The 18301-nt window shown below is 53.1% G+C and overlaps 5 protein-coding genes across 5 annotated transcripts; 3 read left to right on the forward strand and 2 right to left on the reverse strand.

Annotated features, from left to right (window-relative positions):
* Window positions 1-1973: 1973 nt before the first annotated feature.
* Window positions 1974-5228, forward strand: BDP81DRAFT_417602 (kinase-like domain-containing protein). Its single transcript, XM_060589640.1, has 3 exons — window positions 1974-2511; window positions 2875-4216; window positions 4268-5228. Exons 1-3 carry the CDS (start codon window positions 2134-2136, stop codon window positions 4942-4944), a joined length of 2397 nt encoding a protein of 798 aa, XP_060449489.1. The 5' UTR covers window positions 1974-2133; the 3' UTR covers window positions 4945-5228.
* A 379-nt stretch (window positions 5229-5607) lies between these two features.
* On the forward strand, window positions 5608-6488 carry BDP81DRAFT_457843 (chaperonin 10 kDa subunit; the record flags this gene model as incomplete). The annotated part of the gene is made up of 4 exons (XM_060593334.1): window positions 5608-5610; window positions 5776-6003; window positions 6293-6351; window positions 6458-6488. The coding sequence occupies 4 exons, from the start codon at window positions 5608-5610 to the stop codon at window positions 6486-6488; spliced, it is 321 nt and encodes a 106-aa protein (XP_060449490.1).
* Window positions 6489-8065: 1577 nt separating this feature from the next.
* Window positions 8066-8455, reverse strand: BDP81DRAFT_417606 (uncharacterized protein). The gene has a single exon (XM_060589641.1). The coding sequence runs from the start codon at window positions 8434-8436 to the stop codon at window positions 8167-8169; it is 270 nt and encodes an 89-aa protein (XP_060449491.1). The 5' UTR covers window positions 8437-8455; the 3' UTR covers window positions 8066-8166.
* Window positions 8456-12862: 4407 nt separating this feature from the next.
* On the forward strand, window positions 12863-14448 carry BDP81DRAFT_445889 (glycosyl hydrolase family 61-domain-containing protein; the record flags this gene model as incomplete). The annotated part of the gene is made up of 2 exons (XM_060592007.1): window positions 12863-13040; window positions 13127-14448. The coding sequence occupies 2 exons, from the start codon at window positions 12863-12865 to the stop codon at window positions 14446-14448; spliced, it is 1500 nt and encodes a 499-aa protein (XP_060449492.1).
* Window positions 14449-16976: 2528 nt separating this feature from the next.
* On the reverse strand, window positions 16977-17255 carry BDP81DRAFT_390220 (uncharacterized protein; the record flags this gene model as incomplete). Its single annotated transcript, XM_060587373.1, has 2 exons — window positions 16977-17045; window positions 17106-17255. 2 exons carry the CDS (start codon window positions 17253-17255, stop codon window positions 16977-16979), a joined length of 219 nt encoding a protein of 72 aa, XP_060449493.1.
* Window positions 17256-18301: the final 1046 nt, after the last annotated feature.

Raw genomic sequence — 18301 nt, forward strand, 5'->3', positions numbered from 1 at the left:
CCGGAGATGCGGCGGTGTTCTTAGGGCGGAAGGGCGGGACGAAAGGCAGGCCAGTTAAGGTACGTCTCGGCATGTGCTCTGAAAGTGTGTCTCGGGCTAGTGGGCAGCTGGGGAAGAGGGGGGAGCAAAGCTCCGTCTGTTCCTGTCCATCACTCCATCAGAACCCCCGTCTTGACTTTTGCTTGCCGGAAGCTGACAGAGAGCTGGAACTCACGGCTTGTGTAAGCCGGTGGATGACGGGGTTTTTGGTGGGCCGTCGGATGTGCGTTCAAACTTCTCAGAGGTAATCTGTTGTTCGTTTGTTGAAGCCTAATAAAGGAGGGCGAAGACGACTTGGGATTGGTGTGCTTTTGTTTCCTGGCGGGCTTGACTCGTTCGCCCCGGCCTAGGCAAAAAGTGCATTGTCGAATAATCTGGCGCGCATTGGCGTTCGTTGACCTTGTGGACGGGTATGCCCTGGTTATCGTCGGCGCAATGAAGGACTTGAACCAAAAGAAAAGATTTTCAAGAGGCGCGAGAAATTGAAAGAGTCATCGGCCTGGTGTGGAGACCGGGCCGCGGCCGAAGCAGGCAAATACCATCAACATCCATGATTGCGCGCTCGTTGGTGTCCTGCGAGGTTCGTAAAAAAGGTTCAAATGTTACCAATAGATACGGCCGAGCCGCCGAATAATAACGCCTCACAGCTGTCGCATGTGTCACGGATGCGAAGCCGAGAAACCAGCCCCTGGCGCAAATTGGGGGCACTTTCGGGGCACATTGAAGTCCTGAAGGCATGGACTTTCGGGAGGGATCTTGGAAAAAGCCGATGACCGACGGGGCCATGAATGGTCTAAGACTAGAAAATTAGAAGCGGCTTGTCATGAGGTAGAAAAAAATAGAACATTCCGATCACCACAGGGACAGGCAGGAGCTGCCAGGCTGGCAGGGCAGGCAAGGGCCTTCTTCGGCCGGGTTCCTGATGCAGATACGCGCAATGCATCCATGATTTTGGGGGTACTGCCAAGTATTTGTCCCGTTCCCAAGCCGTAAAAAAAAACCTCCAAGTCTCCAGCCTACTAGTAGGTAGTGGCAGACCCCTCCCCCCCCCCCACCCTTCCCTTCTCTCGGCTCCCTTTCGGCGGCCCTGGTGCTCCAATGCCATGTCACCGTGTCTTATCCAGTCCACCGCTTCCCCGATAAGGAATGGATAACGATCCTGTTGACCATTCAGATTGCATCCTTTTCAAGCTCACTCACTCAGCAGAGGTATCGTGTACTTACTGACCCTACTACAACACCTTACATACCACAGTACCTGGCTCGGCGCGGGTTACGGGAGGTCAGACGGACCCGTGAACAGCGCACTCGAGATTCCGCGATACGTATCTGGACCGGGTTCGGGGTCACTTTACCTTAATATTCTCCCCCTCGGGTCCCGGTGTCTACATGCCGGCAATGTCTCTTCAGGTGACCTCGTTCTTCGCCTTTTCGTCCGAGTCTTGAGCCAGATCAATACAGAGAGAGAAAGACGTGAGATGAGAACCTAGAGCATGCGACAACGTTGTTAAATAGTACACATGTCAAATCACAGGGCAGGGAGAGATCCTCCGGCTAGGACCTTCGATATTTTGTAACGCTTACCCATGCCGTGCATTTCACCAGTACCTTCTTAAGAGGCAAGGTACGGATACGCAGTGATTAGGTACTTCCATTGACTCTTGGTCTTAGTGCATCTCTAAGTGCCCCACCATCCGCAATTGGCATCCACACTCATCCAGTCCTGGGTATCCGTACTTTTTCTCTTTCCCAAGCCCGGCCCTTCGAGTTGTCGTCGTTTGGTCTTGGTTTTCTTTCCTCTTGCTCCTCTTTCCCGCCGTCTACTGTCATCATCGTCCCTTTTCCGACTCCAGAGAAGCTGCAGACGACAAACAGTCATTGCCCGCAGCTCCAGCTAAGCCCATGGCTACCCCGTCTCCTGCCCGCGATCCTCAGAAAGAGGACGTCAAAGTCCCAGGTACAAACGCCATATCCTTCCGTCTGTTCCGGCGCGCGCAACCCCGCCCTCGGTTCGTCTGTTGCGCATGTCACAGTCAAACAAACACTCACTCGCCCAATGTCCCACGTCCACGCCCACCCTCACACTTCACGCTCATGCCCCAATCCTGCATCTTACCCTCAACGCAGATCCCGTCTTGTGCTGACCGCTGTGCGCAATGCCTAGAAATCACCCACAATCCTCCAGATAACCCAAATCTCCACAAAGACGACAAGATGCCCCCTCAAGATGCTCCCGCCGTCCGCTTCGCTTCTTCCGTCGAAGAGATAACGCCAACCGTCACCACGACATCACCCACCGAGACTCTTTTTCCCACCGACGCTGACGCCGCTACCGGAGACGGCGAAGAGTCCTTGGCCGAAGTAACGCCCGATCAGATTAGAGCTCTTTCAAAGTCCCTCCAAGGTGCGCCGTTGCAGCAGCGCCGGATGAACGTCTTTGGCTTCGAACCATACTCACTACCTGCATCACGCGTAAGTAGTCTGTCCGTCATAACCCTCCAATTTATGCGTGGTCTCGGAGCTTCTTGACGTTGTTTCCTGTTGGCTTGGGCGTCCGCCCTGATGCCTTGTGTTTCAAAGTCTCATACCTACCTTACCCCTCCACCCAACCAACACTGCCTCGACGTTCAGACTTGTCTTCCCCAAACATCTCACCTCGTCTTCGCTATAATCATCTGAGGCTTCTTCTCGATGGAGCTCCTCGTCGGAACCTCAATGATCAGTCTCATGCTCATCCCACTTACCCCCCAACCTGTCATGACAACACCACTCGGCCATTGTATCGCACGCACCAGCCTGCACAACTTGCTTCTTACTAACCACCGGCACCTATAGGTCGGCTCACGAGAGGAAGACTCCGACAACAGTCGACTGCCAACCCCGAACTCCAGTGGACCGAAATCGCCGCGGTTTGGTCCGGCGCATCCGATGCAGTCACCTCCCCTGACCCCGGCGGGGACCGATCCCTCAGACCCGACAGCCAGGAAGAGCAGAGATCAAAATGACGATCGCAAGTCATCTACGAGCGACCCCCATGTCATCACTCCGCAGGCCTCGTCCTCCCAGGATTCACCACCATCATCGACCAGGAAACAGTTGCCCGTCCGAGGAAAGTCGACGGAGGAGGTACCTCAGCGGTCAGCTTCAGCAGAAGACCAAACACACGACGCGAGGTCGCATAGAAGGGGAATGTTCTCTGTTGGTCCTGGAGGATCAGTACCGGTTTCGCGAGAATCTAGTCCATCCCGGGCCTCACTGTACTACTCCAAGCCGATGACGCCAGGCGGAGATGCCAACGACCCTTACGCGGCTCACAAACGCCAACCACCGGCTCCGGCCCCTCAGCGGGGCCAAATCGACTCAAGATTCGTCTTCTCGCGCCGAAAGAACAAGCACGGGTCGCCATCTGGTTCCACTTCGAGTCTGGGCCGAGCAAGCGACAAGCGACACTCCGGGCTCTTGGGCACGAAAGGACATGGTGACGAGCTGCAGGTCCCTCACGATGACTCGGCTAGCATCACGAGCAGACAAGGCTCCTTTGCCGACCTCAAGAGGTTCTTCAAGGTCGGCGGACATCACAAGATGAAGAGGGAAGCTTCCCCGTCCTCGATCCGCTCGGGCACCAAGACACCCCCTACCAGAGGGTCGCAACACGTTCCCTTTGGAGACGACCACGGACTTACTTCAAAGTACGGAAAGCTCGGTAGAGTGCTTGGATCAGGTGCTGGAGGATCTGTTCGTTTGATGAAGCGCAGTGACGATGGTGTCGTTTTCGCCGTGAAGGAATTCCGACCGAGACACTCTTACGAAACCGAGAAAGAGTACGTCAAGAAGCTGACGGCCGAGTTTTGCGTTGGCTCAACTCTACACCACGGGAATGTCATCGAGACATTGGATATTCTGCAGGAGAAGGGCAAGTGGTACGAAGTCATGGAGTACGCTCCGTTTGACCTTTTCGCGTGTGTCATGACTGGCAAGATGACGCGAGAGGAAGTCGGCTGCTGCTTCTTGCAGATTCTCAACGGTGTGACTTATTTACACAGCATGGGTCTTGCTCATCGGGATCTGAAGCTTGACAACGTCGTGGTCAGTGAGCATGGGATTATGAAAATCATCGACTTTGGTAGTGCCCATGTCTACAAGTACCCATTCGAGAGCGACATGGTCCTCGCTTCAGGTAAGTCTTTCCGTTCATATTTGCTTCGAAGCATAGGCTGATTGATTATAGGTATCGTGGGCTCCGATCCTTACTTGGCTCCTGAGGTTTATGACGAGCGAAAGTACGATCCCCAAGCGGTCGATATTTGGTCATTAGCAATCATCTTTTGCTGCATGACATTGCGCAGATTTCCTTGGAAGGTCCCTCGCATGACGGATAACTCATTCAAGCTTTTCGCTGCCGAGCCTACTCCAGGACACGATCCCAAAAAGTTGATTATGCCGTCAAAGTCTGCCAACGACCTTTCCAACACCCCTCAGAGAGACATTTTTGAGGACGGCAAGCATCACAAGCACGAGCCAAAAGAAAGTCAGAAGGAGAGCCAGAAGGAGAGCCAGAAGGAGAACCAGAAGGAGAACCAGAAGGAAGCTCAAAAAGACGGCGAGGGGAGTGCAGCACAAGGAAGCTCGACGCAGACTTCGACGAAATCCGACGGCCAGCAACCAGCAGACAAGAAGGAGGTCATAAGAGGTCCCTGGCGGATCTTGCGTCTGCTTCCTCGCGAGAGTCGTCACATCATTGGGCGCATGCTGGAGATCAAGGTGAAGGATCGTGCGACGATGCAAGAGATTCTTGATGAGCCCTGGGTTGCTAACACAGTCATTTGCCAACAACCCGAGCCGGGCCGTGTTGTTCACGCAGAGGATCACATTCACACCCTTGAGCCTCCACAGCCCCCGAAGTAGGGGCCATTGCACGGGCGCGGTCACCTCAAATTGCATGTCTGAAAGGCGTTTAACCGGTTGTAGATGGGTTTTTGGAAGGGAACAGGATGTGGAAGACACTTGGCATGACATGAGCCCCTCGTGGTTGGGGAAACAGCGATGATATTGGAGCTTGGGTGGTATGGGAGTCCGTCTTGAAGTTTTGTAGATGCTGCTGCGGCTCCGCTCACGGCCTTGGATCAAGCGATTGAATGGTTAGATAGGTAGATAATATTATTCAGTAAAGACTCAATTGTCGACCTGGATTATGTTCAAGTAATGCGAAGATATGTCCTGTTCCAAGGTAAATTAGGATAGAAGCTCCCCTTCGAAACATCCGTGGATGGTTTGTCATTGTCCGGACATCGTCGAATGCGATACGGTCGATTGGTAAGTGCAGTCTCCTTCCTCGGCATATGCAGCCAATCGGACGATATTCAGGGGTATGTAAGGGTGGGGCACTCGGGAAATCCTTTGGCCGATCGGCCCAAAAAATTGTTGACATTCTGGAAGCTCTTGGAATAGCTTCAAGGCTTAAAGTTCGTCCCCCGTATCGACTTCACACTTCACCGATCGTCATCCGCCCAATCCCTCCACACAGACCAAAGTTGCCGCTCTCGCTGTCAATTCATCTCAACAGTCACAATGGTACGTTGGCACCCGCGATTCCACGCAGCAGTCTCGACAGCAGCCTTCCCCTTAAGCCGGCCGCACGCCCGGCATCTCCCCCATAATGGCTCTTCGCATTGTCTACCGCCATTGGACAGCAATGCAATATCCCATGGACATGTTCGCTGACTAGATGCCTTGCAGTCTGCCTCCTTCCGCTCCATCCGCGCCCTCGCGCCCCTCCTCGACCGCGTCCTCGTCCAGCGCGTCAAGGCCGAGACCAAGACCGCCAGCGGCATCTTCCTGCCCGAGTCCTCCGTCAAGGAGCTCAACGAGGCCAAGGTTCTCGCCGTCGGCCCCGGTGCCTTCGACAGAGACGGAAAGCGGTTACCCATGGGCGTCGCCTCTGGTGACCGCGTCCTGATCCCCCAGGTACGTTTCCGATCCTGATGGCATAGCAACATCAACAACAGTGGCGCCAATCGTCAACCTTTCCCGTCCCCTCTTTCCTTGGTCTTGAGACCCGATCTGTGAACGTGCAGCGTCGGGAGTCTGCAGGGCCTTGGAGCTCCCTTTACTTGATACTCGTCTTCCCCGCATTATGTCGGTGGAAGTGGAAATAGAGTGATGGGGTGATGGGGGCGGGAGAGGACAGGATGGCGCAGATGGGATTGAACGGGCGCAACATGTGGACACGATATGCTGACAAGATGTGATGCAGTTCGGCGGCTCCCCCGTTAAGGTCGGTGAGGAGGAGTACCACCTCTTCCGTGACAGCGAGTAAGTCCACAAACCTCCCTTTACGACACGTGCCTCCGGGCTACCAAGAGGTCGATGCATGTTGCCAAAAGAAGATAAGGTCACTAATGCGAATGCCTTCGCCCAGGATCCTCGCCAAGATCAACGAGTCATCATAAGAGAGAGAAGTCCAAAACGGCTCCAACAAAAAGAAGTGAAAAAGATACCCACGAGGTCTTTGACGTGTGTACAATACCGTGTATCAAAAGAAACTCCAAAAATGAGAGCGAAGTAAGGGAGGGTGTAAAACTCTTCACAGTATTCAATTTACGTGGAATATTCAACCAAACCAACCTTGGGAGAGACTGTATTATGGAGGGAGTGACAGGTTCGGCCTTTTGCATAGAGACTTTTTTGGTGTAATAGTAGGTGTCCGCGATGGAGGAGACCGGGGAACTGCTTAGAAGACGGGGCAAAAGGGGGCTATGAGTCGAGTAAGGGGAGATTCGGGGAAGAGTGACACAAGTCTTCCCCCCTCCCTCGTTCCTGCTCTTGTCATAGGCTGGAACCGCTTCTCCCTCAGTGGGTTTTGATTCCTAAAGAAACCTCTCCTCTCTGCCATTCAAGTTTTCCTCCCTCATGCTTTAAGCCGTCTGATGTGATGTTCTCGTAGCGAGCCCTGGTTGGGCGGTGTGGTTGCGTTTAGTATAGTCGTGGCACCTGACAACTGACATTGACGCATGACTGCCGTCCGGAGTTCTTGTGAGCGAATCGAGTGAAGAGGGAAGTGTAACTTATAATACGGCTCAGAGAGTCTTCATCTATCAGGGACAACGGGTGAACAGTTCATAACAACATCTCAACCACCAATTACGAAGGAGGTCATGTTATCCTCTAGACCCTCAGACAGGCGTAACCATCCCGACTTGTCAACTTGACACGACCAAGACGCTGACGCGAACACGAGAGGCTGTTCACCGAACACACCCGGTCAAGCCATATGAGTAAAGCATGTGGGTGGGTATTGCCCAAGCAAGGGAAACTGGCGCTGCATCAAATGGTAGGTCTCAAATCGTCGTCGGCTCAGACAGCCCGATCAGAGACAATTCAGATTTCACAGAGACAAAGTTGACAGATTGGGGCATAAGAAGGCAAGGTTTACTTTCAGTTGTCAAAGCCCATCCCGTACTCCATAGAGTAGGTAGCAGTAAACAACAAAACAGCCACGACATGACGTACGTCATCCACCTCGTTACGTTGACGGGCTTGATCCCTTTTCGCCAAGACGGGACAAATCGTTTTGCGCAAGCAGCCGCAGCACATACCCTCGCTCTCACTTTCTCTCTCTCTCTCTCTCGGATGTGCACATACGAGGCGGGCACACGTGCATACCAAAACAAAAGTGTTTAGTGTCTGAAGACTACTAGCCTAAGGAGGCTCTCAGATCCGATCAATGTCTGAGATGTTTTGTCTTGGCAGGTTTGACTGTAGTTCGAAATGGTGCGGCGTAGCGGGAAGCATCAGACAAGACAAGACGAGACGTAAGGGGAGACCGAGTTATGTTTTTTTTTTCCGCTGCTGCTGGAGCCGCGAGTGTGGGTGGTGCAAAGACAAACAAGCTATTCCATCCGGGACGGGCGATATGGGCGGAGAGCGAACTTAATTATACGGAGTACGTGGATACAGAAAGTGCTTGATATTGGCATTGCAATCAAGATTTCATCTGGGGACGCCGCGCACGCGGGCTGCGGACCGTGGACCGTGGACGTGGACCTGTGGGCTGCGGATGTCATTGAGGCTCGGCTTGTGCCCGAGTCATTCCTATCACGTTCGTTTCCTGTCTCACCAGCGACCATTCTACGGAGTACCCTTCTCACTGCCCATTGTTCTTTTCCCCTGGTCACTCTTTGGGCGGTGCTGGAATGCTCGTTGATGAAAACGTGTCTGACTCTGACCATCTACTAGGTATGCCCGGCGTCTCAGTGGAGGGAGGGGGGAGGGAGAACAATAGGATTGTCTTTTTTTTCGGACGCGGCTTCTTCCCCGGTGATGAATTGACAAGCACGACCCTAGGACAATTTGAACAAAGTTGGAAAACAAAGCAACAGAAATGGATGGTTGATACATAATAGGTAAGAAGTTGTGCAGCGGCCACTGCCCGCAGCTGAGTCTCGTCCGTTATGGGGTATGGATGAACTAGGAACAAGGCAATAATGCGCGCGATAAACAAGCAGAAAAGACTGAACACAAGCAGAAGGGGGAACCCGTAAGCGGGATAAAACATAATTAAACAACTTTGATCAAATCAAGAAAGAAGCGAGATATGAATGATGGATAATGGGATGAAGAGGAGTCGCTCCGAGATTGTGCATTATCCAAATGGAAAGTGGGAAATCTTACGGGTTATGGGTTCACAAATTCACGGTTCTGCGGTCCCATGGTCCCACGGGCCATGGTCCGCGGGAGAGGGAATGAGTGTCAGAGTGAGAGTGAGAGCTGGATGAGTGAGGAGAGAGTGCCAGTGAGATTGTGAACAGTGAGTGAAAGAGGGATCCCATGGGTGTCCCGGGCCCGGGCAGACTGTGGATATCTGCTGGATATTGGCGGTAAAAGACCATGAGTCGGGAAGTCTAGACACCGCACCGCCAGAAAGGCAAGGCCGCCCCTTTTCTTTTTTTCTTACTTTCGAGGATTCTCAGTGATGTCGTCCCAAGGACCACCAAAGGGAAATCCACAGAAAAGGTAGGGATCCATGGATCATGGATTTGAAGAAGGGGGAGAGATACCGCGGAGACTGTGGAGAACAAGGTTGGGCTGCGAGATTTTCGAGGATCTTGTCACGCTTGTCAGCGATGAATGGGAGCCAGTCGTTTGTTGGTCCTCTTTTCGTTCTGATTCAGGGGGGCATTTTGGCCCTTGGGTAGGCGTATGGGGGCATGTTCAGGGGGGGGGCCAGAGTCAGTAAGCAACATGAGGAACCTGCTGAGATGCAGGTTTGACGCAGTAAGGCGGCTGGCGGCTGCGTGCGATGTTTAGCTAAATTCAGCTGCCAATCGGCAACGAAGGGGCGGATTGGGTTCGTTTGGATTTAGATTTCGGATGCGGTTGGAGGAAAAGCGTTCGTCTCGTCTTTTTTGCCCTCGCGTGGCTCCCGTGGAATGTGCCCAGAGTTCATTGGCAAAACGAAACAGCGGCTCGGGACAGGTTACGGAGTACGGAGTACCTGGCAGGCTCGACTGTGGGATCTGGAGTGGGTCCTTGGCAGGGCGTGACACCTGGTCACCAACTGGTCCGCGACGAAGAAACAAGACTTTTTTTTGTGGTTTTTTTTTCTTTTTTCTTTCGCTGTAATGTAACCTGGGGAAATGATTACTGGAGATTTGGAGAAGTGTAGAAAAAAATCGTCACAAATCACAGTTGATGTAGAATGGGCCAGAACTTGGACTGGACTCCTGGACTTTCTGGATCTTGGTAAACTGGAGACTGGCACACACTGGATCGAGGAGTTGGAAGTGGGAAAGATGCAAGAGTTGATGGTGCCGGGACATGCGTGGCTTCTGGGTCCTCGGCCCAGTTTATGTGTTTAGTACGTTACAACTCTGCAGTTCAAGCTTACCTGGCAGCTTAGTTAATTGCTGCTAAGGTGCGTTTCCCAAGTTTCAAAACAGTTTGCCTATATGTTTTAACCTTAAGGTACCTACTGTGCTGGTGTCATTCCAGACCTTCTTCGCTGGTACAGGAGTGTATTAGCTAAGGCACCTCACCAGGCACGTACGAAGTAAAGTGCCTACAGCAGCGTTTGGTGTGCGTGCCCGACGGGAAGCCAGCCGTCAACCGATCGTCAGGAGTTGATTAATTGCCTGTGTGAATGTCTCAATGATGGTTCGTCTCATTTTCTGTCTTCTTTTTCAGACTAAGATCTCAAGGGACGGATTGTTTCTTCTTTCCTCCCCTCTTCTGCTAATACAAACACTTTCCAACCCCCTTCTCAAATTGTTCCCGTTACCCCCTTGCGCCAATCAGTCAACGAGACGATCAACCGACGCAGCCAAGCGAAACTTTCGGGCGACAGACAGCCAGCCCAGCCCAGCCCAGCCTGCCTTCTCTCGCCTTTTCGAGACAAAGTGTCGTTGGTGTCAAGGTCAAACGGCCGAACTTGTGGCGGCGGAGGCGGAACTAAACACGAGTTTAAAGCTGAAGTAGGGCATGTCAAGGCTCTTAGTTGGTGATAGCCTCCCTCCCGATCTACCGAGCCCCTGGGCCCCTTGACTTTCCGGTTCGTATCTACTGTGTAAGGTATCACGGTGTGCCGTGGAATCACATTGTATTCGCGGGAGTTGATTGACAGCATCCGTATTGACTCGAGTAAAACCCCCTCCTTTTCTCCTGAACCCCGCGCGTCACACGCGAATCTGCACCATTTCGGCTTTTCGAGATGGGCCGAAGTGGTTTAGTGCCAGGGGAGATCGACGAATCTTAAAACGGCGTCTGAACTTTCCGCTCTGCGCGTTTCCTGCTCGCTCTCTGCTGACTTGACCCTGACTCCTGAGGTGCATTTACACGCGCATGTCCGTATCAGTAGAGTATATCGTTTGGGGAGGATTCTAGCGCGGCAACGTCTGGCTCCATCTGCAGCTACCGGGCTTCTTCATCCTTCCATGACGATGATCCGGTCTTGGTATATTCTTGTGGGCAGAGCGCTGCAGGTCCCGAGAGTCCAGACTGTGCGCGTTGTCGGGGGACTCGGGCACTCGGGGAGGAGGAGAGGAGAGATGTGGACGCGGCTATCCATTCGTACCCGCAAGCCACGGACCCCAGGGTCCAGGGCTGAGGGAAATGCCTCTCTGATGCTGTCTCCTTCTCGTTTGTCTGTGGACTGTGGTATGATAACACCGCGCGTCTAATTCGTTGTTCGGCTCTTGGTCGATCATTTGGTCTTGTTTGCTCTCTGTGCCTTGGAAATCCTACGCAGTGATTCCCCGAGGGCGACGGCGACTAAGGTACGTATCCATTAGGGCGGGGCGGGTTCGGACGAAGGCAAGAGCCAAGAGCCAAGAGGGAAGGAAGGATGGGATGGATGCGCAAGATGGGAAGGAAGTGAGAGATACGTACTCCGTACCCCAGTAGCGCCGCCCACTTCTGTTTCATGTTCCCATCTCCGTTGTTCCCACTAACGCACGCCACGAGACCCTGCAATAAGAATTTCCTCTCTGTTCAGACTGTTTGTCTGTGGTTTTTCTCTTGGCAAGGGCCCAGGCTTCTTTCCTGTTGGTCAGGCCGTTTTTTCTTCTCTCTCTCACACCTTGCTCCTCGGGCAGTATTATCTCACCACCACACTGGCACACACACACACACCCGTATCTGTCTCTCTTCGCGGTATCTCTGCTGTGCCCCCTCGCCCCCGGCACCATGATCTGACACCCATGGCTAGCTTAGGCAGGCAGAGAAAGACTGAATAGAGGCAACCCTCCAAGGCAGATCCCGTATCCTTCCAGCTTTCCAGTGGGAACTCCACCAACCCAGCGGCGGCAATTTATCTTGAAGCATGCCCTTTTCGGTAGAATGACCGCGCTAGCGCACCACTCAATGTAACCTGCAAGACGGGAACTGGGGGCAGCATGGCGGCTCGGAAGAGGCACAGATAGGGTGGTGACGAAGAAGACAGAACTTAACTGTGGTAAAAGGCGAGTGGGGGTAGCAGACGACGTTGCCAACAGCTAACTTGCTGCCCGCTGCTACTGCTAGGTACGGATACCACCCACAGTCCACAGCCCGTTGCCTACTGCTGCAAGGTACCAGGCCGCCCGAGATGAGAGATGGAGAAAGCAACCAAACCAGGAGTGTCTGTGGCCTTGCAGGAGCGGAGCTGCACGTCTAAAGGGGGGGCGTGCAAAGCGGTTGAGCTTCTTGCTGAACAAGAGTGCCACTATTCGCTTCCGCCCCCAGCTAGTGCTTCTTCCAACAGGATGACGGAGCCTCGGAGAGGGTCAAGGGCACCACTGACTGCAACAGTGCAAACCGCTGCCGCCCTCCCTCCCTGCTGGCTCCTCTCTCGCGGCTCGCCCTGTCATGGACGCCTGGGGTTGTGGTCCGTTGGTTGGTTGATATAAATCCATCTCGGTGCCCTCGATATCGGGCCGCTTCCTCTTTTTGTTTCTTGACCCCCCATCGCGTTCTGTACACAGCTGGCCGCTGATACCACACTCCCTTCTTGTTCGTCCTCTTTCTTGAAGGAACTTTACATTCATTATATCCACCAGAGCCAAACAACTCTTCGTCAGTTCGTTTGCTCCCTCAGTCTCTCTCGTCTAGCACGAAGTCACTGTTGAACAGTTCCACTCCTTGAACAAGGCAAAGCCAAGCGCTTACACCAAGCAACAAAACCACCAACTACATTTCAGTCCTTCATTCGACATCTTCGATTTCGACTTTCTTCAGCAGGCCTGCTCTCAGCTGTACACAGAAAACCATCTTTTTCGGACCTCGACGTTCTCTCTTGCACAAAACACACGCACAACAACTCATCTCAGAATACCCAACTCAACCCATCAACATGAAGTTCTTCACCACCGCCCTGGCCATGGCCGCCGCTGCCAACGCCCACACTCTCATGTCCAAGCTGTACATCAACGGCGAGTCCGAGGGTGATGCTACCTGCATCCGTATGCCCAAGGAGGGAGACACTGCTACCTCTCCCGTTGCCGGTCTGACCAGCGACGACATGGCTTGCGGTAAGCCACCACGCCTTCATTCAGCATCAACGTGCTTGGACGATGCTATCCGCTCTGATATTCATATTTACTGACATCACCCACAGGCAAGGACGGCCAGATCGCCGCCGCTTACACCTGCGCTGCCCCCGGCAACTCCAAGCTCACCTTCGAGTTCCGCCAGTGGCCCGATGCGCGTGCCGAGGGCTCCATCGACCCTTCCCACAGGGGTCCCTGCTCCGTCTACGTCAAGAAGGTTGACGACATGACCACCGCCGCCGCCGGCCCCAACTGGTCCAAGATCTGGGATGAGGGCTACGACGAGTCCACCCAGCAGTGGTGCACCGACAAGCTCATCGCCAACAAGGGTCTCTTGACCGTAGAGCTCCCCTCTGGCCTCCCCGCTGGTTACTACCTCGTCCGCACCGAGATCCTCGCTCTGCACCAGGCCGTCAGCCTCCACGACCCCCAGTACTACGTCGGCTGCGCCCAGATCCACGTCTCCGATGGTCCCTCCGGCGCTCTCGAGATCCCCTCCCAGTACTCCGTCAGCATCCCCGGCTACATTGATGGCACCGAGGCTGGCAACAACTTCAACCTGTACGACAACCCGCAATACCCCTACCCCATCCCCGGCCCCGAGCCCTACAGCCCCGTCGGCACTGCTTCCGCCAGCGCCAAGTCCACCTCCTTCAAGGGCGGCGTCCCCGCCGACTGCCTGATCAAGAACGCCAACTGGTGCGGTAAGGCCGTCGATGCCTACACCACCCAGACCGGCTGCTGGGCCGCTGTCGACGCTTGCTACGCCCAGGGTAACGTGTGCTTCGACTCCGCCCCTCCTACCGGCGCCGCCAACTGCTACGTCTGGAACGACAACATGTGCAAGGGCATCTCTGACCAGTGCACGGCCGGCAACTGGCAGGGCCCTCCCACCATCGAGATGACCGCCAAGACCGTCGCCGTCCCCGGCGCCATCCCCGCTGCCGCGAACCTCGACCTCCTTGGTGGCTCCGCCAACGCCGCTGCCGTTGCTTCCGCCACCCCCTCCAAGACCGCCGTCGCCGCCTCTTCCTCTGCTCCCGCCGCTACTCCTACTGCTGAGTACGCCGCTGAGGACCCCGTCGCTACCAGCGCGCCCGCCGCCACTGTTGCCCCCGTTTCTTCGGCCGCCCCTGTCCCGGCTTCCACCTCCGCTGCCGCCCCCGCTGCTCCTTCCGCCTCTGCTCCCGCCTCAGGTGCCCTTGTCGCCTCCACCGACGGTACCTGCGGTGGCAGCACCGGCTTCACCTGCGAGGGCAGCACCTTCGGCTCCTGCTGCTCCGCCGCCGGCAAGTGCGGCAGCAAGATTCTGCAGTGCAGACCCTCTTGCGGCTGCCAGACCAAGTTCGGTCTCTGCCTCGAGGCCCGCAGCCTGACGAAGAGCAACTAAAGCAAAAAAGCAAGCTTAGTTTTCTTCCTGACCACCACCACCATCTCTCCATCAAACTACATCACGACATCAACAACATGAAACGTGATCATGACGACGACATGAAAGAAACCCCCCTTCTTCCATCAGTGGATTCAAAAACTTCCTTCGCTTCGCTTCGCTTTTTTTCGCGTCTTCTTTTTTTTTTAAAACCAAACAACATGCTTGCATCACTTGCATCATTTATCTTCATTAGGGGGTGGACAAAACTTTTGGGGTTTGGTGGACAACAACACACACATACATCACGGCCGGGTTCAATGGTGTTCAGTTTTTTTGCGAGTGGGAAAAAAACAAATTACATCGGAACGGGAAATCATGGGCATTGCTTGGGTAACTTCTGGTGTTTATTTGTAGTGCCATTCTTGTATATAGTGTACAATTCGATCATACAACCAATATGGATCTTTCAAAGTACCTCATGTCCCTTCTGTATGTTCATATGTGACTACCTCATGCAAGTAGTGCGTCCTTGGTGTGCTGTACCGTTACAACTGATGTGTATAAGTATGCCGCTTCCCCCTTTTATTAGAGGAGGCGATAACACGCGGTTTTGACTCACCGCGATTTTGGCCTTCGCAGCGAATTTTGTTGGCAGAATGATTCCCGCTGTTCGAAGAACTTAAAGACAACCATAAACATATGACTAAATATCTAAACAAGAGTAAGTGCTTAACCCTAGGTACTTCGAGGATATTCACACATGAATATAAAACAACCGCATATCAGGGAGCTAAAACGCCTCGATCGCTTTAGTGGTCTAGAGTTGGTATTGAATATCCCCATCGAGACTTACTCGCATTATATACCCGAACACTCTACCCAGGCAGATCAGGGAAGTGGGAAGAGTGTCCTATCACCCTGACTACTTAGCAAAGGCAGTGCGGACTGGTTCATGCAACACCCTTCGTCAGGCATCGACCCCCAAAGTACTGTCTTTTCTATAGAACCGCACGTGGGTTCGGGATTGGGGCTTTGGCTGTGTTGCATACGTCCACAACTACATGTAAATTGAGACCACCTGGAGCTGGAGTTTCTCTGTCTGCGGAGAATATGGTAGGCTCTCATCAATTTCGGGCAGCGCCCGGCTTCCAATTGTTGGTCTGGATTCTCGAGAACTCCTTTGCGGCATGCCTTGCCTGCTAACTTATTCTACCTTCGAGACATGTACACCCCTACTACTAGTCTTCGAGAGTATAGTCACATGCCCGTAATGTAGTGCGATAGTATTCGCCGGGGAATACAGAGAAACCGCGCGCTAGACAGCAACGACGTCTTGATTGTTCTGGCAGTATTTGAGTTAACGTAGTATAGGAAAGAAATCTCGATCCTAAGGCCGTCCGTTGCACTCAACTCCCACCTCAAAAGACGATCCCATGTTTCTCCTCCCCTTTTCTCGTCATCGAAGACTTCCAAGTGGTGAAGGTTGTTTTGTGACCTTTTGCTAGCTCTCTAATACACGTCTTTTCAGCTTGCCTACCATTATCTTCGTCTTGGACGTGTCGTAATTGGCTTGTATAATCGTCGGCACGTCTCACTATGCGAAGAGTCCTGTGCAGGCAATAGTGAGGCGCCCAAGAGCCTAGACGTTGGAGGGCGAGTGGGCTGGCCAGTCGTCATTGCCATTGAGGTATCAACGGCCTTGATCGCAAGCGTAGAAAAGGTAGGTTTGGCCCGGTATTTTCACTGTCCCAAGAGCCTGAATAGATCAAACTATGAAGCAGAGAAGGTCCAGTCGACGTTGCTGCTTGCTACATCTTGGTAGAATCGGGAGCTATTTCCAAGCAGTCTCTGAACTGAAGCTCGAAAGCGTTGCCTCTCCAAGTAGTAACATATGCTGATGATAGAGATCGACGACTATAGGATGGTAGAAAGAGTTGTTTACTTGGGCGTTGAAAAGCTCTCTCTCTCTGGGCCCTTCTCTTAGCTCTCTGTCCTATCCTTTGCACTCTACTCGCAATGTGAGGTTGTCTCGGGGAGACCGACTTCTGATGTATGAATAAAGTGTGAATAGAGTTATCCCGCCGGCTGTCTGAAGTCGTCCACGCTTCGTTGTCATTTTTTGACGCATTGAATCTTGAGGCGGATTTCAGATGAACTGGGTCTCGGCATTCGTCAGCTGTCGTCCTCGGTAAAGTGAGGTACGTCGTGGAAGACCCAAATAGTAGGAATTGATGCAGTGAAGGATATCTATTCTAGCGCTGGTGGTCTAGGAGGTATCGTCTACAGAAACAGTAAATCCCAGCAACGCCATCCTGCCATCCTGGCCACTAGTTCGTCCATCGATAATATTGAAGAGTACCTTCGCAGTCTTGCTTGAGTTGTTTGATTTAACTACTCTATCAAGCTCGCTGGACGTGTCCTCCATTCTGCTGTCGTTCTCCCCCATAAATGATGCAAATTCGTTCAAGGAAATCAGAGTCGTAGTGTCGTGACTATCCCATAAGGTAGTTGCCAAACCCCAAGGTACATGTATGGATGGGGCCTTCTTAGGGAGTACAGCTGACTCCGAAAACGCCGCTCTTGCAGAAGCCCGTGGTAACGCGAGTGCCGCCAGGCTGAGTACGAGAGATTAGTATGTCGAGAGCTGAGGCGTTGCCATTGAATTTGGTACTCACGTTGTCTATGCATGTGACTTTGCACGCTACACCGACATTGTTCTTGTTGCAGTCTGGTTCCGGAGTGCACTGAGCGGTAACTGTATGAAGCTGGGCCGCAGCTTGACCGAGAAGAACGGCGGTGACGACGAGGAGAGGTTGGGAGTGCATATTGTTTGTTCGTTTGGTTTGGATGATGGAAGCTGGAATAGAGTATCGTAGAGTTTAGGAGTCCAAGACATAACTCGGGATATAAAGATGCGAGGGCTGTCTTTAATGTACTCCAGGTTGCTTCAACGACTCCCCACTTGTTGCTTTATCCATCGAGGTTAATCATCGCTGCATGGCTTGATCGGCATCGAATTCATGATGAACGTGTGATACTCGGTATCCCACATGGCGGATTTAGATTGAAGCTCGTGCTGGCAATTTAGAGTTTCCCCGTTGACTACTATACCATGAAGCTTTATTATAGTATGTTTGGGAGCGCAAAGACATCATTGTGGTCTTGGTGCCGGCTTGCGCGTTGTGGCTGGGGTGATGCGAGTCATAAGGCTGTCTGTCAGTTTGGCCGAGTATCCGTATTGGAGTGAGGGTCGGATTCGATGGCGAAGAAGGAGGCTCATTTGGACCTTGGGTTCTCTGTTGTTGATGACTTGACGCAAGTGAACGTTTATGGGAAATATATTGCTTAGTTTTATTTAATGAGTTTCGTTGGTTCTTGCTCAGGAGCATTTGGCTTTGGACAGTAGACGGGATGAACCTCCAAACTGAACTCCCAACGCGCGCATAAAAGGCTGAAGTGCCTGCCCACCGAGGCCGGGTACCCGACTGCTGGTTGAACATCAAGACGATCGTAATTTAGACTTGCTGAAGGGAAGCAAACCTGACAAGACTCGCAACAGCCCCATCGTCTACCAATGCGGTGGAATCTTTAACTCAAAAGAGTTCCCTATTCCACGCGGAAACGGCAAGTCTGCACATGACTCAGCTTCCGATTGAGTTTCGTGTAGACGAACGCCTGGCGACAAGAGTGTCAAGGCTGGCTGGTTGCATCGAAAGCCCTGGTTCGCCCTGTCTGTTTTGCATGAGAGGGCAGGAGGGTGATGCGCGCAAGTTCCAGGTAGCTCGCGGGCCTCCCGATCCCCTGGAAAGCTTGGCTCCGTACAGACGTCGATGCTATTGAACGAAGACTGGGCGCACAGACTACATGAGAT

The sequence above is a fragment of the Colletotrichum phormii genome (genome assembly GCF_030913505.1).
Source record: "Colletotrichum phormii strain CBS 102054 chromosome Unknown BDP81scaffold_3, whole genome shotgun sequence".
In the NCBI taxonomy this organism is placed as follows: Eukaryota; Fungi; Ascomycota; class Sordariomycetes; order Glomerellales; family Glomerellaceae; genus Colletotrichum; species Colletotrichum phormii.